This window comes from Lactuca virosa, chromosome 4 (assembly GCF_052849685.1).
Source record: "Lactuca virosa cultivar CGN04683 chromosome 4, Lactuca_virosa_CGN04683_v6, whole genome shotgun sequence".
NCBI lineage: Eukaryota > Viridiplantae > Streptophyta > Magnoliopsida > Asterales > Asteraceae > Lactuca > Lactuca virosa.
The window spans coordinates 493,052,418-493,075,919 of record NC_136429.1 but is presented as its reverse complement, the minus strand read 5'-3'; the positions used below and the strand labels follow the sequence as shown (position 1 = coordinate 493,075,919).

The following is a 23,502-nucleotide window of genomic DNA, read 5'->3' as shown; positions in this document are numbered from 1 at the left end:
GAGACAATCCCACATTCCCTAAGATAGTCGAGGAACTCTGAACTAAGATACTCACCACCTCGATTGGATCGAAGCATCTTAATGTTCCTGCCCAATTGATTCTTGACTTCCTGTTTAAACTCTTTAAACCTCTCAAAAGTCTCTGACTTATGCTTGATTAAGTAGACATATCCATATCTACTGTAATCATCAGTAAAAGTCAAATTATAACGATTAGCATCCCTTGTGGCATGTTTGAAGGGCCCACACACATCCGTGTGTATAAGATCCAACAAACCTTCACCCCTCTCACAAGAACCTGTGAAGGGTGACTTTGTCATTTTTCCAAGTAAGCATGATTCGCAACTATCATCTGACTTTAGGTCAAATGACTCCAATACTCCATCCTTTTGGAGTTGGCCTATGCGTTTCTTGCTTATATGTCCAAGACGACAATGCCATAATGATGCTTTATCCAAGTTATTATCATTAACAGAATCAATATACAATACATTATTTCCTAAGTTATCAACCACAGATACAGTTTCATACACACCATCACAAGGTAATGCTTTAAAATAAAAAACATTATTAAAGAAAGCATTAATCGAACCAACTTCATTATCAAATGAAAAGGTGAAACCTTGTTTATACAATGCATGAAAGGAAATAATATTTCTTGCCATTTCTGGCGAATAACAACATTTATTCAATCTAAACTAAACCCACTACTTAGCGATAAAGTATAAACTCCAATCTTGGTGACATGTAAAGCTTTCCTATTCCCCATGATTAAGTTTATTCTTCCATGCTCCACATTCTCACTTCTTCTTAGTCCCTGCAAATCAGAACATATATGAATACCACAACCGGTATCAAGCACCCAAGAGTTAGAATGGGGTGAGTTATTAGATAAGATAGTGTAAATACCTGCATGGTTGGGTTTAACTTTCCCATCCTTCACATCTTGCTGGTACTTTGGGCAATTCCGCTTCCAATGTGACTTTTCATGGCAATAGAAGCATTCAACCTCTTTAGGGTTAGAAGAAGGAGTGACAAAACCTTTCTTGGTTCCACTTGAAGAAGAGCCATCAAGGGTCCTAGCCTTGGTACCCTTCGAAGAGCTCTTCCTCTTCTTCCCTCCACCTTTCCCGATTGCCAAAACCGAGGCGGAGTTTGGAGTAGGAGTGTTAACAACCGACTTACCCTTAAGACCTGTTTCTGCGGTCTTGAGGAGTCCCTGAAGTTTGCTGAGTGTGACCTCTTCCTTATTCATGTGATATGTCATGCGGAATTGATCATAGCACGATGGTAAGGAGTGCAAAATGATATCTATTGCAAGCTCCTCAGGGAAGTTCACATTAAGCTTCAGCAACCGATCCACATACCTTTGCATTTTCTCCATGTGGCTCGTGACAGATTCCCCGTCCTTCATCATGGTTGTTATGATAGAGCATATGATTTCATACCTCTCCTGTCGTGCACTTTGATGGTATCTTTCCATCAGATCTTGGTGCATTTCAGAAGGGTAGAAGTCCTCATAGGACTTTTGGAGTTCCGCTGTCATGGTGGCCAACATGATGCATTCCACTTTTGTAGCATCCCTTTCATGTGCCCGGAAGTCAGCGATCTCCTGGGGAGTTGCAGTGGTCTCATCAATCTCCTTAAGCTCCTTGTCAAGGACATATTCTTTGTCCTCGTAGCAGGTAATCATCCTGATGTTTCTGATCCATTCATTGAAGTTGGATCCATCAAAAGTGACTTTCCCACACAAGTTCATAAGGGTAAAGGAGCCATTAGGATTAGAGCCAGAAGCAGCATTGTTTGAAGACATCTGAAAGAAGAGGACAAGATTAGTTTAGATATTAAGAGAGTCCTTAATAAAACACCCAAATGTAATATTAAGGCTAGGATCCAATCACAATATATTATAACTTAGAAGAGGTATGCCGTAATCCAAGCTATAACATATTTGAAAGGTAGGTGAATGACGATTCACCAATTTCCACCATGAAAAACGAAATATAAATATTAGGTTTTTAATTGGTTCTTAGAAATTCCTAGATTCTTTTGACATTCAATGAACTTTTCAAAGGCATGTTTCAATCTCGAGTGTGCCATCCAAGTTTTGTGACTGGGATTCCGAGGATCACAAAACGAGGTGTGAAGTAACAATGCAAATCACTTGGTACCCTCAAGGTTTATCACTCAATCGATGTGCCGGTAAACCACACACGCTCCACCGATGCTATGGTAAACCTTAAGTCACCCTTTACATACCTTGTTAAGTCCAAGTTAGTGTGCCGGTTAACCACACACGCTCCACCAACGACTTAAACAAAGTGTAAAGTGTAATTTCATGGATTAGCACCTTATTCACATTTTCCTAAAGTAACTAAGATTGGGAATTTAATAAAATCATTTAGTTACTTTATAATATTTATCATACTTTTAATGAGAATTTATAAGTCCTTGTCTTACCCGTTCGACTAACGACCCTCCACCGATCAAGGAAGCGGTGGGTGAGAGTGGACACCCATTAAGTTGCCATTTTATAGGCAACAACCTTATACCCCCCTTATAGACCGGCTTCGTGAATGAGGCGTACTAGCGGTAAGACGACTTGACGTTATACATATATATATTAGTAACTTATAATATTATAAAGTATAAGGGTTGAATTTTAACTTTTAAAATTCTAAGGGTTGGAACTAAAGTTTTAATCAAGACTTTACATGTTCCAAAACTTGAGGGCAAGTTTTGTAAACTTCCAAAACTTTTCATTTCTTATAACTTATGAATTAATTGAGTAATAAAAATGAAGACTCTTCATTTTTATAACTCTTGTGTTCTTTTAATGGCTTTAATAAAAGTGAGACTTTTGGTTTTCCATAACTTGAGGACAAGTTATGGACTCCATTAAAACACATTATGATCATGAATTAAACTACCATGAAGGTTACAAACAATTCCTATGATCATCTAATCTTCATAAGTTCAAGAACATGAATATGAACACTTTTAAGAATCAAAAATTACACTTAAAAAGAACTTGTAATTTTAATAATTGTCATTGTAAATGGATTAGCATAAACATTACACCATCTAAAACAAGCTTTAAAACATCAAAACAGTTTAGGGTAATGTTTCTAGTCCATTTCCAGCAACAAATGTGCAAACTTTCATACGAGTAGAAAACAGAAAAACGATTTTTTTTCAAGCTGTTTGCACAAAAAAAAAACAACAAACAAACCAGGCTCTGATACCACTGATGGGTTTTGAGTATTCTAACACTTCCTAAGTGTACATGCAACCCTAATAACCTTGGATCTATGTTTGTCTAATAATCATGCAAAGTTGAATTCCAAGGTTATATTCCTATCTAGCTTACATGGGGAACATTTTTAACTTGAATGAAAGATAGAATAACTTACCTTGTTGTTGATTATGATCCTTGAAACCTTGTGAGTCTAGCACCCCAAGTGTGATGCCTCAAATGCTTCACACAACACCAAATGCAAAGGAGTCAACTTTGAGAGAATCTTACACTTGCAAAATCGGCTCTAGCCCTCTTGTTTCTTAGTGTCGCCAATTTTGGTGGAGAATGGGTTTCTTATATAGTGTTGACACATCTAGGGTTACACCATGTAAACCCTAATGTGTCATGACTCTTCATTTCCATGACCCATGGGTTTGTAACTCCCATGGAGCATCTATGGAGCATCCTTTGGGTGGAACCCAACTTGATAATCCATGGAGCCTCTTAGCCCATTATATAAGATATGGAAGATTTACATAATCTACCCATATATTTAATTAGTTATCTTTTGATCACTTAATTAATTCTAAATTAATTCTTGATCAAACTAATTAAATAATATTATTAATATATTAGAACTTATAATATATTAATAAACCATAAGTGTTATTTCTCTCATTTTAGTTTATCCAATTGCATGGTGCCATGCAACCCAAATGGACCATGCCGGGTCGGGTCAAGTACCTACCAGAAATAGTTATGGACTTAGACACCTTATCCAACATTATGAGATTGTGTTTGTTTAACAGAATCAGCTCGAATAGATTGGGATGGTGGAATAGATGAAATAGGAACAGTTCGATCAACACGTGGATGCTTCAGAACAGAAAAAGTGGCACCACATATCTGTAAGTCATGCTCGCGCTTTCGAGCAAACTCAACAACTTTGTCAAAGGATAGAAAATCCCGACTGGCTACAAAATCTTTGATTTCATGCCGTAGTCCCTCCATGAATAACTAAATTTTCTCGTATTAAGTTGGAATATAATTTGTAGCAAACCGTGCTTTTTGATTGAATTGCATATCATATTCATTCACGGTCATCCCTCCATGCTTAAGTTCAAGAAACTCTTTCTCCAATCTTCTTCTCATATCTACAGGACAATATTTTTCTAGTAAGCGAGTTTTGAACATTCCCCAAGATAAATTCTCCTGATCATACTCTTTAAGAGCTTCAATAGTTGCTTCCCACCATACCAAGGCTTCTCCGGTGAACATTGCGGAGGCATAATTAACTTTGTCTTCATTTATCACATGAGAGATATGTAATACTTTCTCTGTGTTCTGAATCCAAGTTAGAACAACTATAGGATTAAGGACACCAGAAAACTCCGTAGCACCACTACTCTTGAAATCTTTGAACGAGGGACGCTTCACCTCCCCTTTTGAAGATTCTCCAGTGGCTTTCTCTTTGCCTTTATCATTATTCTTCTTGTGTTCTTCGAGAGTCTGCCGAATAATACTAGTAAGTTTACCCAAGAGTCGTTCCTCACTAGGTTTAGGATCTCCACCCACTTCTGGAGTATGGCTATCTTCCTGTTCAACCATTCTTCTGAAAATTTGGAGCAACATAATATTTTAGAATATTAGGATTTATTATTACCTAGTACTTTACTTAAGTCATTCCTATGGTTTGTATCCATATACTCCTAATGGATCCGTTCATATATTGAACTTCTGACGGTTTAAGTCTGAATACCAATCCGTGGAATTTGGTTCACTTAAACCACCGCTGTGTAACATCCGGAATTCCAGGTATCATATTTGCTAATTATTTAGTTGTGTCAAGAGGAGGGACTCGACGAGTTGACGCCTCGACTCGTCGAGTAGGATCGCGATTGCTGACTGGATTAATGAACGGACTCGACGAGTCGATGGATGGACTCGACGAGTCCGTGCTGTGGGCGGAAACCCTAAATCCTCGGGCCTGTGCCCTATTTAAGGGACCTTATGGCCCTCATTTGCGGCTACCAGTCCAGAGAGAGAAACCCTAGTGAGCTTGAGCGTGTGGTGTGAGGAGAAGGGCTATTTTAATCCTTGTTGGTGTGGTTTTTGCAAAGAAGAAGGAGATTCCAGCGAAAGAAGGTCAAGGGGGTTGCTATTTTGTGGTTTCAAGCAAGGAAACTTCATCTTTGAGGTATTAAATCGAACCCTTCTTCTGTTTTGGTGTAGAACCCTTGAATCTAGGGTTTTCTCTATCCTTTATTGGCTTGAATATGATGCTTATGATGTCCCTTTGATTGTTAAACTCTAGATCTGGACCTTGAGAGGTCCAGAGAGCCCCAACCTCCCTGCTTTATGCTATTCCATTAGAGATATGAGCCTAGGTTGCCATTTTAGAGGCTATTTCACCAAAAGAAGCATATGGAACGTTGCATGAGTGTAAAGGTCGGACCTTTACGTGATTATTTAGTATGGTAAGGTCAGATCTATAGGTTAGAGAAACAGATCTAACCTCAGAAGGTCATTTGAGTGTTGCCATGGAAGGAACTCGCCGAGTCCATAAGGGGACTCGACGAGTCGAGTCGGGTTGCCCCGCGATTCGTGTTCAGTGGTAACCCGTCGAGTGAAAGGTTAACTCGACGAGTCGAGTGAGGATTTATGAAGATTAAGAGGACACGTATGGACTCACCGAGTCACACTAGTGCACTCGACGAGTTTGGTCAAAGTTTGACCGTTGACCAGAGTTGAATTCAGTTGACCTTAGGGTTTTGGTCAAGCTGGTTCAAGAAAGGACAGGGAGGGGTAGAATGGTCTTTTACCCACCCTTTTAGAAATGAAGACAAGAGAAAGTATTGATTAGAGATGTTATTATGTTGATAGGAGGAGGCTAGGTCGGGTTATTGAGCACGAGAGGTTATCCAACATCGTACGAGGTGAGTCTTTTCACTATACTTTACCTAGAGTGGTAATGATGTGTGACCGGAAGGTCTTATGTGCTATGATGAGTATGTGATGCTTGCTGTTATATGATATGTATGTGCTATGTTATAATATGCGTGTTATGATATGGACCGGAAGGTCAACAGTGTATGGGCCGGAAGGTCAAGATGATACGGACCGGAAGGTCAGAGAAGTGGGATCGGAAGGTCTACCAGGACTATGGGACGGAAGTCCCCTGAGACACATTGACCGGAAGGTCTTGTAAAGTTGTAGCCTTGAGTGGCGTATGTGTTGTATGTGGTATTTTGGGGAACTCACTAAGCATTTATGCTTACCGTTTATGTGATATGTGTTTCAGGTACTAGCGAGGATCGCGGGAAGGCGCCGACATGATTTGTACACATTGATGGAGTTATATGTATTTGAGATCTTGGGATGGTTTTATTTGGAGGACATGTGTTACATTGGATTTTGATATTATGTTTACGAATGAAATTATGTTTTAAAAATGAAAAATTGTTTTGGAAATTTACGTTGTTACAAATTGGTATCAGAGCCTTGGTTTGAGGGATTCGGATGCACCTTCGGCTGTATTTGAACTCAAACTGAGGATTTGAGAAAGTTTTTCATAAAAGAAACAATTTTTCGAAAAAGTAAAGGAATGTGAGGAAAGCGGAAAGAAGCAGTGTGTACGATCAGCCAGCGCCCGAACGGTGATTTCCCAAAATACCCTTACATTATGTGTTATGAGATATGATATGATATGTTATGCATGCTAGAGTAGGCTAGGTATTCCTATTAGGACTAGAGTGGCCTGATTTGTGATGCCTTAGCCAAGGAGATTACTACTGTTATGAGATGCTTTGAGAGTGAGTAGGTAGTAGTGAGGAGCTTATGAGAAGTCTACCGAAGGGTAGCCTATGCTTAGCGAGATGTAGAGTACTTGTGATCTGGGATCCTAGGAGGAGGACTTGGAATGAATGCTAATGCGGTGTGGAAGGTAGTATAGGGCCCGTACTACTGAAAACACCGGATCAGTGCGCAGTCCAAGTAAGAATCTTTAGGGTACTAGGGAACAAGTAGGGTTGAGTTATCGAGTGCGAGTATACTCGAGCGAGTCTCTGATTTTTTTTCTATGTCATATTTCAGAGACATCATGGTTGGGACACGCCACAGACCAGGGACCAGCGGCGTGAGTGACGAGGAGCTTCGTCAGATGATCCACGATGAGGTAGTTGTGGCTATCCGAGCAGAGATACCAGCGATGTTTGGGTCTATTAAGACCACTTTGATTGAGACGTTCGATGAGAGATATGCAGCGGTTACTGAGGTTGCGGCTGCTACAGCTACTGCAGCTGTGGCTGCTGCTAGACCTCAGGGGGGTGACTCGATGCTGTTCCGGGAGTTCAGCAATACGAAGCCACCGAAGTTTGATGGGACGCAGGATCTGATTGCTGCGATGAGATGGATTTCTGATATCGAGGGATGCTTCTACACCTGTTCGTGTCCGGAGCACCTGAGGCTTCAGTTTGCACTGAACCAGCTTCGCTTGGGGGCGAAAGACTGGTGGAAGTTCGTGACGACGAACTTCACTCTTGCAGAGATTTCGGAGGTGACCTGGGAGAGGTTCACCACCATGTTCAGAGACGAGTATGTTCCCCCGGTGGAGAGGGAACGGTTGGCGCAGGAGTTTTTGTTCCTCAAGCAGGGGACGGAGTCCGTGACTGTGATTACACAGATGTTTCACGAGAGGGCGCTGTTTTGCACTGAGCACGTCTCGTCTGAGCAGGCACGCATGAGCCGGTATTTGAGCATTCTGAGGAGAGACATTCAGGAGTTCGTGGCGAACTCGACTTATCGGACATTTTCCGAGCTCCAGGCAAATCCCCGGAAGAGTGAGATTGAGCTGGAGACTCAGGCCAGGGAGGAGGCCGAGTCTCAGGGGAAGGATAGGCGGCCGGTTCAGTCTCAGCCGACCGCCAAGCGGGCTAAGCCCGCCGATGCGAGATCAGGAGGAAAGAAGGGTCGCACTTGTGGGAAGTGCGGCAAGGGACATGATGGAGTCTGTCGGTCGGGTGCTTGCTACAAATGTGGCAAGGAGGGGCATATAGCCAAGGACTGCCCCAAGGGATTTATGGTTTGCTTTCATTGCAACCAGACGGGCCATCGGAAGGCCGAGTGCCCGCAGCTGTTACAGGGATCAGCGCAGGGATCTGCCCCTGCTACTGCACGAGCTACAGAGGGTCGGCCAGTGAAGGCCGAGGCACCAAAGGCTCTTGGGAGAGCCTTCCATTTAACAGCGGAGGAGGTTCGTGTAGCGTCCGATGTCATGGCTGGTATGTATTCTTTCATTTATTTATGCTGAGTTGAGAGATTGTGCTTATATTATGATATACGTAGGTACTTTCCTTGTGAGTTCTGTACCTTCTTTGGTGTTATTTGACTCGGGTGCGAGTCGATCATTTGTTTCGTTAGCGTTTAGTCAGCACATCAGTATTCAACGAGAGGCGTTGAGTCGACCTCTATGAGTTTCCATAGCTGACGAGCGAGCGGTGTATGCTACTGACGTGATTCGAGGATGTGTACTCGAGATCTTCGGTGTTGAGTTCCCGATAGATCTGGTCCCGATTGCGATGGGGGACGTTTGTGTCATAGTGGGTATGGATTGGTTGAGCCGATTTGGGGCGGTTATAGACTGCGAGCGGCAGATGGTGACGATTCGAGACCCTAGTGGGGGAGTGTTGACTGTATATGGCGATGGTACCCGATGTGGGTCAGCATTTTGTTCGGCTGCCAGAGCGAGACAGAGTTTACAACAGGGCTGCAGCGGGTTTGTAGCTTATGTGATGGATACGCGAGTGGCCGCAGAGAGGCCGAGTTCGGTTGATGATGTTCCGATAGTGCGTGAGTTCCCGGATGTTTTCCCCGAGGAGTTGCCAGGTGTACCTCCCGAGAGGCAGGTGGAGTTCCACATTGATTTGGTTCCGGGGGCAGTGCCTATCGCCAAGGCGCCTTATCGCCTTGCGCCGCCAGAGATGCAGGAGTTATCCTTGCAGCTTCAGGAGCTACTGGGGAAGGGGTTTATTCGACCGAGTAGCTCGCCGTGGGGAGCGCCGATCCTTTTTGTCAAGAAAAAGGATGGTTCACATCGGATGTGCATTGATTACTGGGAGTTGAACAAGTTGACGGTCAAGAACCGTTACCCCTTACCAAGGATCGATGATCTGTTCGATCAGTTGCAGGGCGCGTCTTGGTTCTCCAATATAGATTTGAGGTCTGGATATCATCAGATGAGAGTGCGGGATGAGGATATCCAGAAGACGGCGTTCAGGACTCGTTATGGAAACTCTGCCCACGCAAGGCCTGGTTTTCAACTAAAATTGCCAGTTTCATCACAAAAAGTCATATTTAAAGTCGAAGTGCTGCCCAAATTAATACTTTAATCCCCGGTGCATTGGTGAGCCCAAACGGCATCACCACGAACTCGTAATGGCCGTAACGAGTCCGAAACGCAGTCTTCTCCACGTCCTCCTCTCTGACCCGGACCTGATGATACCCTGACCTCAAATCAATCTTAGAGAACCAAGATGCACCCTGTAACTGATCAAATAGATCATCTATCCTCAGGAGTGGATAACGGTTCTTCACCGTCAACTTGTTCAACTCCCTATAATCGATGCACATCCGGTGCGAACCGTCCTTCTTCCTGACGAAGAGGATCGGTGCTCCCCATGGAGAACTGCTAGGTCGAATGCACTGCTTACCCAGCAGTTCCTGCAGCTGTGAAGACATATCTTGCATCTCGAGTGGCGCCAGCCGGTACGGAGCCTTGGCGATAGGGGCTGCACCCGACACCAGGTCGATCCGGAACTCGACCTACCTCTCTAGAGGTATCCCTGGAAATTTCTCAGGGAATACGTCGGCAAAATCCCTAACCACTGGAACCTCTGAAACTGAAGTCCGATCTCTCACCCGCGTATCCACCACATATGCTAGATAACCCGCACACCCGTGCTGAATGTACTGTTGAGCCCTGGCAGCTGAACAAAACCCTGATCCCACTCTGGTGCCCTTGCCATATACAATCAGTTCTCCCCCACTTGGGGTTCGAAGTACTACCCGCTGGCCCTCGTAATCTATCATGGCACCAAATCGACTAAGCCAATCCATCCCTACGATCACGCACACCTCCCCCATGGAATCGGTATCAAATCTATCAGAAAGGACAATCCGAAGATCTCCAACTCGCATCTTCGGTAGACCGAAGAATCAGAAACCCCGTGTTCGTTGGCGATAGAGACTCGCAACGGACACTCTAGCTCGCCGACCGGCACACCGAACTCCCTACTAAATGTCTGAGATACAAAAGAATGACTCGCCCCCAAGTCAATTAAAACCAAAGCAGGCAAGTATTTCACTAAAAACGTACCTAATCACAGGTATAATGGATAAGCATAAAACATATATAATAAATGAGATAAAGGATAGAAACATACCAGCAACCACATCTGGTTGTGCCCTGGCCTCCTCCACTGTAAGCTGGAAGGCACGCCCCTGAGCCTTCGGAGGCTCTGCCTTAACTGGCCCCCCATAAGAAATCCTCGATGTAGCTGGCGCGGGAACCTGCGCCGGCTTAGCGACAAGCAATGGGCAGTTGGCCTTCATGTGGCCAACCTGATCATAGCGATAACATAACCTCAAACTCAGAACCGGGGCGGCCTGGCGATAGTCCTTCGCATAATGCCCCTCCTTGCCACACCCTGTGGCACCCACTACCGGCTCGACAAACCCAGAATCACTCTTGCCGCACTTTCCACAAGTGCGGCTTTGCTGACCCCCGGTCCTAGAATCAGTGGTCTTATACCACTTAGGCGCCGACTGCGATTGTGTCGGGGCCTACCGCTGCTTCCTCAACTGCAGCTCAATCTCCAAATCACGCCGCCTAGCGGCCTCCTGCAACTCCAAAAGAGTATCACATCACTGGGTAGACACAAACTGACGGATGTCAGTCTTGAGCATGATCAGATAAGGGGTCACTGAGCCTGCTCAGAAGCAAACTCTGGGCATAACATCGTCCTCTCTGTGAACATGCGGGTGAGCTGAAACAAAAGTTCGTTTTTATTTCTGTTTTAGCTCTGTACTCGCCGAGTGCAGTCGCACCTACTCGACGAGTCAATCGCTGAAACAAAAGTTCGTTTTTATTTTATTTTTGTTCTTTTTACGCGTGTTTTCTGTTTTGATTGCAATCATTTATGACCAGAGGAGGAGGTACACCTTTGATTCCACCACTTGAAGACCCGGAAGCAACTTTGAGGAAAAACAAAGGCAAAACCGTAGGAGAAACCGCAACATCGAAGAATTCACCGTTGAAGAATCTCAAATCTGTTTTTAGTAAGAAAAAGGGCAAGAAAGTGGGAGAATCCAACAACTTTTCAGAGGCAGACGAAGACTCGAATAAGGAGGATATCGTGTATGAATACGAAAAGGAAGAAAGCGAATTTGGAGAAGGAAGTGAAATAGAGGGCGAACTAGCTAACACCATGGCCAACATCGATGAAGTTCCCATGGGTGAATGGAAGAAAAGGATGCGTGACGACACCGGCCCGGGACTTGTGCAACCCGCGATTCCCGCAACTGCCACCTTTGAACTTAAGGGCCACATACTTGCTCAAGTTAAGGAAATCCCATTCTATGGGAAGGATCATGAAGACGCATACAAGCATCTTGACGAGGTCAATGTCATAGCCGACTACTTCAATGTCCCTAATGTGGCTCGCGACACTGTTTTGCTACGTATGCTACCAGTCACATTCAAGGAAGCCGCGAAAGATTGGCTGAAATCACTCCCTCCAGGATCCATCACTACTTGGACTAAAATGAAAGAAGAATTTATAGACGAATTTTTCCCTCCCTCAAAGATAGCCAAATTGAAGAAAGCCATTGCGAATTTTGAACAACAAGATGAAGAGTCACTTTATGAAGCATGAGAAAGATGCAAGGGTTTACTGACAAATTACCCACATCACGATCTAAACCGCCAACAAGAAGTCTCCATTTTCTATGATGGAGTAAATGTGACAACCAGGCAACTCCTTGATTCGCAAGGACCACTCACAAAGAAAGCACCCCCAGTGATAAAGGCTTTAATTGAAGAATTCTCTAAACACTCTAGAGAATATCACAACCCAAGGAATGACTTAACTCAAGGGGCGGTGAATTCTATTACCGATGACATGGCGGCAATGATGGCAAAACTGGAAAGCATGGACCGAAGAATGACTAAGATGGACCAATCCATCCATGCCATTAGAGTGGGATGTGAAAAATGTAGAGGGCCCCACCTTACTAAAGATTGTGACCTTGATGAAAACGGGAACCGTAAAGTGCAAGTGTGCTATTCAAGTGGTGATAGGTATGTTGACAATTGGCGAAAACCCAAGAAAGAATGGCTACCATATGAAGAGTATAAAAAGTCAAGGGAGGAAAAATATAAGCAAAAAGATAGAGGCTTTTATCAAAAGGAGGAACCGGCGTATGAAAAGAAATCAGATTTGGAAGATATGCTTACAAGATTCGTAGCCACGTCCGAGAAAAGACATAGTGATACCGATGCTGCAATCAAAGATCAACAAAATATGTTGAGAGAACACCAAATTATGATGAAAGATCAACAAGCTCTGCTTAGGAATCAGCAAGCATCTATTCTCAACATAGAAAAGCAGCCGAGCCAACTTGCACAACAAGTGAACGAGAGACGACCGGGTAGACTTCCTAGTAATACCGAAAGTAATCCAAAAGGTGCACATATAAATATCGTGACAACTAGGAGTGGGAAGATTATAACTCCTATGGACCCTATTCAGCAAGAAGATCCTAAGCTGGTTCAAGAGGAAGAAGCAGAACATGAAGAATCACAAATTCCCGATCCGACTCGCCGAGTCGAAGTTACGGACTCGACGAGTCCCCCACCTGAACAGAAAAACAACCCTCCTGTGAAGCCATATCAGCCTCCACTGCCATATCCAGCCTGGGCTAGACAAGAAAAGAATGAAGTTGACTACCAGAAGTTTCTGGAATACATAAAGGCTCTTCAAATTAATAAGCCATTCATAGAGGCGGTTGCACAAATGCCCAAATACACAAAATTTCTCAAGGAGCTTCTAACGAATAGAAAAAAGATGGAAGAAGTGAAGAAAGTGGTCCTAAATGAGAACTGTTCAACTGCCATGTTGAATAAACTACCTAAGAAGAAGGGTGATCCAGGAAGCTTGACCTTGCCTTGTCAATTCGGGAACTTAGCTACCATTTATGCATTGGCGGATTTGGGGGCAAGTGTAAATCTCATGCCATACTCATTCTTCAAGAAGTTAGATCTTCTGGACCCAAGGCCCATACGGATGGAAATTCACGTAGCAAATAAAATGGTCACATTCCCAAGGGGAATATATGAAGATCTATTGGTGAAGGTTGATAAGTTTGTTTTCCCCGCGGACTTCATAGTATTAGATATGGAAGCAGACCCTCAAGTCCCAATCATAATTGGAAGACCTTTCCTAAACACCGCGAGTGTTATAGTTGACATGTAAGATTCTAAACTTACTCTTTGAGTGGGAGACGAATCAGTGACTTTTGGGGTTGATCAAGCCATGAAGCATGCAAGGAATAGTGATGATACGCAATTCTCGGTTGATATGTTGGAAGAGCTAATGGAGGAATGGAATAAAGATGAGCCAAACAAGTCCACCGTCACATTTGAAGAAGAATTTGATGCTGAAAGAGACCTGTTGGAAATAGAGAGACTGCTCGAGGAAGCTGAATATAATGATCTGATCAGAAGTACATAACACCCTACTCGTCGAGTATCCTCGACCAACTCGACGAGTCCATTCGAAGAAGCCCGATCAGTCGCGAATTTTACCCAGGACTCGACGAGTCCCCTCACTGGACTCGACGTGTTCAACATTCAAAACACGAAAGTTGAGCTTAAAGCACTACCAGTTCACTTGGAGTACGCATTTCTTGAAGTTGGCCAACAAAAACCTGTAATTATAGCCGCTGATTTGGCCAAACATGAGAAAGAAAGTTTTGTGGGTATACTAAGGAAGAGGCAAGGTGCTATAGCATGGAAAATAACCGACATAAAAGGAATTATCCCAGCTTATTGTTCTCACAATATTAACTTAGAAGATGGAGCTAAAGCTGTAGTGCAACGCCAAAGAAAACTTAACCCAAATGCAAGGATCACTTTCCATTGCCATTTATAGAACAGTAACCGGGTGGCGTGTTTGCATTGACTACAGAAAATTAAATGATGCCACATGCAAGGATCACTTTCCATTGCCATTTATAGATCAAATGATCGAAAGGCTCTGCGGCCATCTATATTATTGTTTTCTTGATGGCTTTTCGGGATATTTTCAAATTCCAATCGACCCACAAGACCAAGAGATGACCACTTTTACGTGCCCGAGTGGAACATTCGCATATAGACGCATGCCTTTTGGGTTATGCAATGCACCGGCTACTTTCCAAAGGTGCATGATGGCCATTTTCCACGATATGATTGAGAAGTTTATGGAGGTTTTTATGGATGATTTCTCGGTGTCCGGGTCATCTTTTGACGATTGCCTATCTAATTTGGACTTGATGCTAGCTAGATGTGAGAAGACAAACCTTGTCCTTAATTGGGAAAAGTGCCATTTCATGGTGAAGGAAGGAATTGTCTTGGGTCGCAAAGTTTCAAGGAAGGGGATAGAAGTGGATAGAGCAAAAGTGGACACAATAGCTAAGTTACCCCCTCCAACAAACGTAAAAGGATTAAGGAGTTTTCTTGGCCATGCAGGATTTTATCGTCGCTTTATTAAAGACTTCTCGAAGATCACTAGGCCCTTGACTCAACTACTTTTGAAGGATACTCCATTCAATTTCTCTAGAGAATGGCATGAAGCATTTCATTTGTTGAAGGAAAGATTGACCACTACTCCTATCATGATAGCACCAAATTGGGATCTTCCTTTCGAGCTAATGTGTGATGCTAGTGATTATGCTGTGGGAGCTGTTTTAGGGCAAAGGGTTGATAAATATTTTCAACCCATCTACTATGGAAGCAAGACTTTGAACCCAACTCAAGAGAACTACACTACTACCGAGAAGGAGTTGCTAGCACTGGTATATGCATTTGACAAGTTCCGGCCATACTTAGTCTTATCCAAGACGATAGTTTTTACCGACCATTCTGCCCTAAAGTATATTTTTGCTAAACAAGATGCTAAGCCCCGATTGATACGTTGGGTCTTACTTTTACAAGAGTTTGATATTGAAATAAAAGATAAAAAGGGAATGGAAAACGTAGCTGCCGACCATTTGTCAAGACTAGAGAACCCGCTTTTGGAGGAGTTGGAAGAAGACAAAATTGGAGATGATTTTCCCGATGAGTATATTTTAGTAATAGCAGGGGAGGTGCCATGGTTTGCGGATATAGCTAATTACTTAGCTACTGAATATATTCCAAAAGAGTAAACCCGCCAACAAAAGAAGAAATTCTTTTCAGAAATCCAATACTACTTTTGGGACGAGCCATACCTTTTCCGAAGTTGCGCGGACAGAATGATACGAAGATGTGTATTCGGGAAAGAAAGTTGGGAAATCTTGGAACACTGCCATAGCGGGCCCGCCGGGGGACATCATGGAGCGCATATCGTGGATAAGAAGATTTTTGATATTGGGTTTTATTGGCCTACAATTTTCAAAGATGCGGCTCAATATGTCAAAGAATGCGATTCGTGCCAACGAGCGGGGAACATATCATCCCGAAATGAAATGCTCCAACATAGTATTCAAGTATGTGAGGTATTTGATGTGTGGGGGATTGACTTTATGGGACCTTTCCCAATGTCAAAAGGGAACAAATACATATTGGTGGCAGTCGACTACATATCGAAATGGACGGAGGCTCAAGCATTACCAACTAATGATGCTCGAGTGGTGGTGCGGTTTCTTAAGAAGTTATTCTCAAGGTTTGGAGTCCCTAAAGCTCTCATTAGTGACCGAGGCACTCACTTTGAAAATGATCAATTAGCCAAAGTGTTGAAAAGATATGGGGTACATCATAGGTTCTCGACATCTTATCATCCACAAACGAGTAGCCAAACTGAAGTGACGAATCGAGCGTTGAAAAGGATTTTGGAGAGATCGGTTGGAGGAAATCGGAAGGAGTGGTCGGATAAACTTGATGATGCACTTTGGGCCTTTCGAACAGCTTTCAAAACACCTATTCGTACTACACCATATTGGCTAGTTTATGGAAAGAATTGTCACTTACCGGTTGAAATAGAGCATAAAGCTTTTTGGGCCTTAAAGATGTGAAATTTTGAGTTGGCTGAACTTCGAACCAACCGGTTAATGCAATTGAATGCCCTTGAAGAGCTTAGAAATGAGGCCTACACTAGTTCCTTGATATACAAAGAAAAGACCAAGAATTGGCATGACAAAAGACTAAAGGGTAATAAGGACTTCCATGAAGGACAAAAGGTGTTACTATTTAATTCGAGGTTAAAACTTTTTCTGGGCAAGCTGAAGACATGGTGGGATGGTCCTTTTGTGGTGAAACAAGTCTTTCCACATGGAGCTATTGAACTTTTATCAAGAGATGGAACTCCTTTTACAGTTAATGGGCATAGGGTGAAGAAATATGAAGAAGGAATCCCAAAAGATGAAGGACTTGAAGAAGGGCTGCATTTGGAAGAAATTACAGAAACGTAAAGCGGGAAGGAGTCCAGCTAACGACTCCTTAAAAAGAAGCGCTTCTGGGAGGCAACCCGAGTTTAGAGTTTGCTTTCTTTTACTTTTCTCTTTCCTTTTTTGTTTGTTTCTTTTAGGATTTGCTTTTATCAATCTTCTTCTGTGATCAAAATGATTGCTTGAGGGCAAGCAATGTTCAAGTGTGGGGTTGGTGGCGTAAAATTTAAAAACTCAAATTTTTGTCAAACAGAACGAAAAACTCGTCGAGTCTATGTATCTGCTCGACGAGTCCATTTGGAAATTCCCGAGAAAACGCGGATTCGCGTATCTGCTCGGCGAGTAGGAACTTCTACTCGGCGAGTACACGTATTTACCCGAAAAAAATATTTAATTTACATTATGTAAATAAGGGGTTTTAACCCTAATTGGTAAAACACCATTTCACAAGCAACCACCAACCGCTCGACGAGCATTTCTTCTCTCAACTCTTCATCTTCAATTTATTGTGTTCCTTGCATCTTCAACCAAAAAGGTAACGTTTTTCCCACTTAATCTTGTTAAAGTTCATGTCTTGAGTAGATTTGTGGCTGTAATCCATGAAAAATTCGATTTTGGGGTTTACTCCAATCCTAGGGTTTTGATTATTAGGTCAAATTAGGTTGTTTTAGACATGATTTCTTGCAAATTTATGCTTAATAGACATACTAAGACAAACCTCTGGACTAATTTGTGTGTTTGGATGGTTGATTTCGCCTCAATAAGAATTAAAACACGGACCGACTCGCACAGTTCATCCTGGTCGTCGAGCAGGACTTCTACTTGGCGAGTCCACGTTGCAGATGCCCAGTATTTGGTCATTTGTAATCTTTTATGTGTTTTGTTTGTGGTTTGCTTGGTTTTGCTTTGCAGGAAATATGTCCAAGAGGGGACAAAGTTCAAGGGGAGGCGGCTATGGGGACATCCCATGGCTGAATTTTCCACAAATAACCTCCAAATCTTCACTCGCCTGTACGAAAAACAAGCTGGAAACACTAAAACGAAAGGAGATTTATGTCCCCAACGCAATCGACTGGCATTGGATGGGTCAAACCGGGTTGGAGGAAGATTTGACTCCTTATTTTGTCAAGTCTTTCGAAAATGATGGGATGAAAATAGTTTGTGATGGTTGGAACCGATTGTTCAAGATTCAAGAGCCAGTTTACCAAGAACTTTGCTGGGAATTCTTTGCTACCATATCCTTCCGAGGCGGTGATGATTATTATAGTCCAAATGTTATTACATTTTTTCTTGGACGAGAAGTGCGCCAGTGCAGCATGGCGGAGCTCGCATGGAGATTGGGAATTTATGATCAAAATGTGATCATGTCTAAAAACTTTGAAACATTCTTGGAACATTGTCACAAGGACTTGCCTGAAGAGGTGGTTGCATCTACTTGGTGGAATACAATTGCAAACCGGGTCTACATTCCATCGTCTGCTCAAGAGGGGAGTATCCGTTCCCTAATTCATCGCCTGATACATTGTCTAATAGCAAGTACTATTAACATGTGAAAGGATGATGATAAGGTCCCTAGTCTTGACATTTTCTACATGTGGAGCATTTTCACTCCCGATGTTTTCTGCAATTTGCCATATTGTTTGGAAAAATATTTAGCAGAGGGGGCGGTCAAGGAGCGGATCACTTCCAAAATCAACGGGGGCATGTTTGTTACGAAGCTGGCGAGGTCGTATGGGATCTTGGACCAAGGTGTAGCAAGGGTATTGACAATGATACCTTCTCCTCCGTTTAACACCACATTATTCAGGAGGGTAAGGATCATTGAGGATTATGGTGGGGGATATTTTGGATTCCCGAATACAGATGCAGTGTTAGAGCCCGAGGAGCCAGGAAGAAGGGTAAGGCAAAGAAGAGAGCCCGTCCGAGAAGACCCACCAGTCGTTCCGGTGGATGAAGAGTTACCCATGGACTGGTACAACATGGAGGCAAGAAGGTACCAGGACGACCTTGGAAGAAGCATGAACTACAACAACGAATCATTTGTTTATTTATTTGAGCAAATGAATATCGCACCAAGGCCCGGACCCGAATTTCCCTATGTGCCAAGTTGGGAGGAGAGAGTGCAAGCAAGAAGGAACCAAACTGGTGGAAGTGGAACTGGAGGAAACGAAGAGGAGGATGAAGATTGATGTTTTTTTTTAATTTGGATGTTTGAAAACTATTTTTGTTTGTTTTGTGGGTTTTGAACTTTTAGGACGTTAAAGTAGGAGTTTGTTTTCTTATCACTTGTGTTTGCTCTTATTTTTTTCAGATTGAAGCTAGGATGCATGCAAGCGTCTCAATTGTCAAGGCTAGAGTAAGGGTCGGGTCTAGATGAGAATGTGCAAGTTTTGAGTTTAAGGTCGAGTCTATTATCAAAGAGGGTTTAAGAGTGTTATTTACTGAAGAAAAATGAAGGAGAGACACTAAATTGTCATACCCCATCACATCAGAAACGGACTCAAAAGCATAAGATTTATTTATCACTCAGCGTTGTACTCGTCGAGTGCATAAGTTGGGCTCGGCGAGTCCTCTTGCGATACCACGAGTTTTCTTCTAAAAGCCCTTCTGCTCGCCGAGCAGCCGTAGTGACTCGGCGAGTCACTCAATATTCCACTACCAAAACTTGGATTTTGACCACATATGATACGGGCTTTGCTCATATTCTTTGAAGATTAATTCCTGAAGATTTTCGAGACTATTTTCCTGCATATTTGGAGCTCGAGATTTGACACCCAAGATATGGATGAGCTGTTCCCATGTCTAAAGTCAATTGAAGATGGAGCTTTCAATGAAGAAAATCAACCTCGCGACTGCTATCCCAGGGGAGTTTGTTCAAATTCTCTCTTTACTTTTATGTTCTTTATCATGCATAACATGCAATGGGGACATTGCATGAATTAAGTGTGGGGTGGGGGGTTGGTTATGTTAGTTAATTAGAATCATAATTTTAGGCTTAATTTTCAAAATTTTGCATTAAAATTGGTAGGACTTAATTTAGAAAATTTGATAAAAAGCAATTAGGCATCATGCTAGTGTTATGTTTGATGATTGCATGAAGACCCAAATATTTAGTTGAGCCTATACACGTTATAGTGCATTTGTGGCCCCCTTTATTCTAGTGAAATCATGGGACAAAAACACAACCTCGCTTAGTTTGAGGGATGCAATATGTTTAGCATCGTGTACTTGAAATGTATCCAGGAAAACTAATGCTTTAACTAATAAAGGTTGAAGTTGAGCGCCCCTGCTTAAGCATGTAGGTTTTGAGTGAAAAAAAAGTGAGTTACATGTGAAAAGAAAAAGAGAGAATTGCAAGAAAAAGTTGAAAGAGTTTTGGAGCTATTAAAGTGTAAACTTGATGATCAAAATTCTAAAAAGTTCAAAAGTTGAAGATACCAAAAATCAAAAAGTGGTGAATTCAAAGAAATCAAGATCAAATATCCAAGAAGTGAAGAATTCCAAAAGAGCTCCATAGTGGTATCGAAAAATTGTAATTTTCTAGATTATGTATGCTCGGGTTGCTTGACCAAAAATACCTTGAGGTTAGGAAGTTTTCTGCGGATGCATTCGGAGGGATGCATAAACTGAGAATTGTTCAAAAGAAGTGGGCGAATGTTTATGATGATTGTGAGTATTTAGAATTGAGGGGGGTCCTTAGGAAAATTTTAGACACAAATGCATGCGTTGCGGTCTTGGCATAATGGCTGGGTTTAATTGGGATTGTCTTATGTAATATTAGTGTTCTAAAATTCAGTTTTGCTTGGAGGCAAGCAAAAGTCAAGTGTGGGGTATTTTGATATGTGCATATTTAGCTATATATTTAGTATAGATTTTCATTATTTATTGGCTAATTATTTGCAATTTATGGACAAAAGGTGCTTAATTGTGTTTAAATTGTATTTCAGTCCAAAAGAGATGCTCGGAAGCAAAAGGACGTAGGAAATGTATTTGGAAGCTCGGTAATTGAAGAAAGAAGAAAAAGAGCCAAAATCCTGAAGGACTCGGCGAGTAGGGACGTCTACTCGACGAGTAGGCAGGAACGTTTGCGAAGTAAAACACAAAGTCCTTGCCATACACGGATTCTACGAGGGGACTCGGCGAGTCGGTTGGCTACTCGACGAGTAGCCTCTGTTTTCTGAAAACTATAAATTGAGGTGAATTCGGAGTCCAAAACCCCCTTCTGGCTTTTTGGAAGATTACCTGGTGACTAAGTAGACTGCTGGAGACCTGAGGAACGTGAGAAAAACCCTAATCCTGAATTCTAAGAAGATTAAGGCAACATAAGTTTACTTTTCCAATTTATCTTTGAATAGAACCATGTTTGGATTGATTGAATTCGTTTTTAGGTTTTTATCTACTGTAATTATGAACTAATTTCGTTAGTTTCTGTTTAGGGTAGATAAGTTTGCTCCTATGGATTAATTTATGTTTGGATTGATTGTTATTTGGTGAACTTTTGTTAAATTAAGCTTGTTAAAGAACCTTATGCATTAACCATAACTATTTTCTGTTAATTGCTAAGTAATTAAGCTGCATGAACATCTCTTAATTGCTTATCTCATGTGATTTATGTGAACACATTGTTATGTGCCTAGGAATAGTGAATATGAAACTAGGATTAACTACAGAATGGGTAAATTAATGTGTGAGTTTGTTTGATAAACCATCAACAAGGGGTTAATTGAATTACTAATTTAATTAGCTAATTACAAGTCTAATTTAATACGAATAATTAAACTTGGAAATTCATTAGTTTAGTCACTTGATCACTACTTAAATTAATTTGTTTTCTAAGGATTGGTAATAGCGGATGTGAATCTAATCACTTTAGTCGGTAACCAATAACAATTAATCCATTGCATTGCCATAAAATTAACCATAGGAGTAAATGAATCGAACCTAAACAGAAACCCTTTTGATTATTGAATTTAGTTGATTTTTACTTGCTTTTAGCTGTTAGTTAAGTGTTAGTTAAGTTTCAGTTAAGTTTCTAGTCTTGCAAAACTAGAGAAAACCCTTTTATTTTACTAATTGTTTTAGATAATTCTAGTAGTTAGATTAATTTCCGTTCCCTGAGTTCGATACCCTGCTTGCTATATTATACTACCAATTGACAGGTCCACTGCCTTTTGTGTATCAAATTTATAACTAAAAGTAGGATAAAACCAGTGCATTTTTATACACATCAAGTTTTTGGCGTCGTTGCCGGGGAACGGTTCAAAAATTACATCTAATTTCCAGTATTATCGATCCTTTGTGTGAGATCCACCTTGCACAAAGTTACCGCTTTAATAATTTAGTTATTAGGTTAAGTTTTAAGTTTTTCTGTTTTTAGAACTTTTGTTTAAATTATTTATGTTTTAGCTCTGTACTCGCCGAATGCAGTCGCACCTACTTGACGAGTCCATCGCTGAAACAGAAGTTCGTTTTTATTTTATTTTTGTTCTTTTTACGCGTGTTTTCTGTTTTGATTGCAGACGTTTATGACCAGAGGAGGAGGTACACCTTTGATTCCATCACTTGAAGACTCGGAAGCAACTTTGAGGAAAAACAAAGGCAAAACCGTAGGAGAAACCGCAACATCGAAGAATTCGCCGTTGAAGAATCTCAAATCTGTTTTTAGTAAGAAAAATGGCAAGAAAGTGGGAGAATCCAACAACTTTTCAGAGGCAGACGAAGACTCGAAGAAGGAGGATATCGTGTATGAATCCGAAAAGGAAGAAAGCGAATTTGGAGAAGGAAGCGACATAGAGGGCGAACTAGCTAACACCATGGCCAACATCGATGAAGTTCCCATGGGTGAATGGAAGAGAAGGATGTGTGACGACATCGGCCCGGGACTTGTGCAACCCGCGATTCCCGCAACTGCCACCTTTGAACTTAAGGGCCACATACTTGCTCAACTTAAGGAAATCCCATTCTACGGGAAGGATCGTGAAGACGCATACAAGCATCTTGACGAGGTCAATGACATAGCCGACTACTTCAATGTCCCTAATGTGGCTCGCGACACTGTTTTGCTACGTATGCTACCAGTCACATTCAAGGGAGCCGCGAAAGATTGGCTGAAATCACTCCCTCCAGGATCCATCACTACTTGGACTAAAATGAAAGAAGAATTTATAAACCAATTTTGCCCTCCCTCAAAGATAGCCAAATTGAAGAAAGCCATTGCGAATTTTGAACAACAAGATGAAGAGTCACTTTATGAAGCACGGGAAAGATACAAGGGTTTACTGAGAAATTGCCCACATCACGATCTAAACAGCCAACAAGAAGTCTCCATTTTCTATGATGGAGTAAATGTGACAACCAGGCAACTCCTTGATTCGCAAGGACCACTCACAAAGAAAGCACCCCCAGTGATAAAGGCTCTAATTGAAGAATTCTCTAAACACTCTAGAGAATATCACAACCTAAGGAATGACTTAACTCAAGGGGCGGTGAATTCTATTACCGATGACATGAAGGAAATGATGGCAAAATTGGAAAGCATGGACCGAAGAATGACTAAGATGGACCAATCCATCCATGCCATTAGA

General features: G+C 42.0%; 1 protein-coding gene and 2 non-coding genes across 3 annotated transcripts; 1 reads left to right on the top strand and 2 right to left on the bottom strand.

Moving 5' to 3' along the window:
• Window positions 1-12,105: 12,105 nt before the first annotated feature.
• Window positions 12,106-12,212, bottom strand: LOC145110315 (small nucleolar RNA R71). The gene has a single exon (XR_013709698.1). It is a non-coding gene; the product is annotated as a small nucleolar RNA R71 (small nucleolar RNA).
• A 4,370-nt stretch (window positions 12,213-16,582) lies between these two features.
• On the top strand, window positions 16,583-17,104 carry LOC145106950 (uncharacterized). Its single transcript, XM_079043862.1, has 2 exons — window positions 16,583-16,938; window positions 17,059-17,104. The coding sequence occupies exons 1-2, from the start codon at window positions 16,583-16,585 to the stop codon at window positions 17,102-17,104; spliced, it is 402 nt and encodes a 133-aa protein (XP_078899988.1).
• Window positions 17,105-23,115: 6,011 nt separating this feature from the next.
• LOC145110298 (small nucleolar RNA R71) lies at window positions 23,116-23,222 on the bottom strand. The gene has a single exon (XR_013709682.1). It is a non-coding gene; the product is annotated as a small nucleolar RNA R71 (small nucleolar RNA).
• Window positions 23,223-23,502: the final 280 nt, after the last annotated feature.

What these genes read in the sequence shown, in the direction of transcription:
- LOC145106950 (XM_079043862.1), top strand. Translation starts at nt 16,583, where the DNA reads ATGCAATTGAATGCCCTTGAAGAGCTTAGAAATGAGGCCTACACTAGT. An exon ending in TTGGAAGAAATTACAGAAAC is followed by an intron (nt 16,939 to 17,058) that starts GTAAAGCGGGAA and finishes TGTTTCTTTTAG; the next exon opens with GATTTGCTTTTATCAATCTT.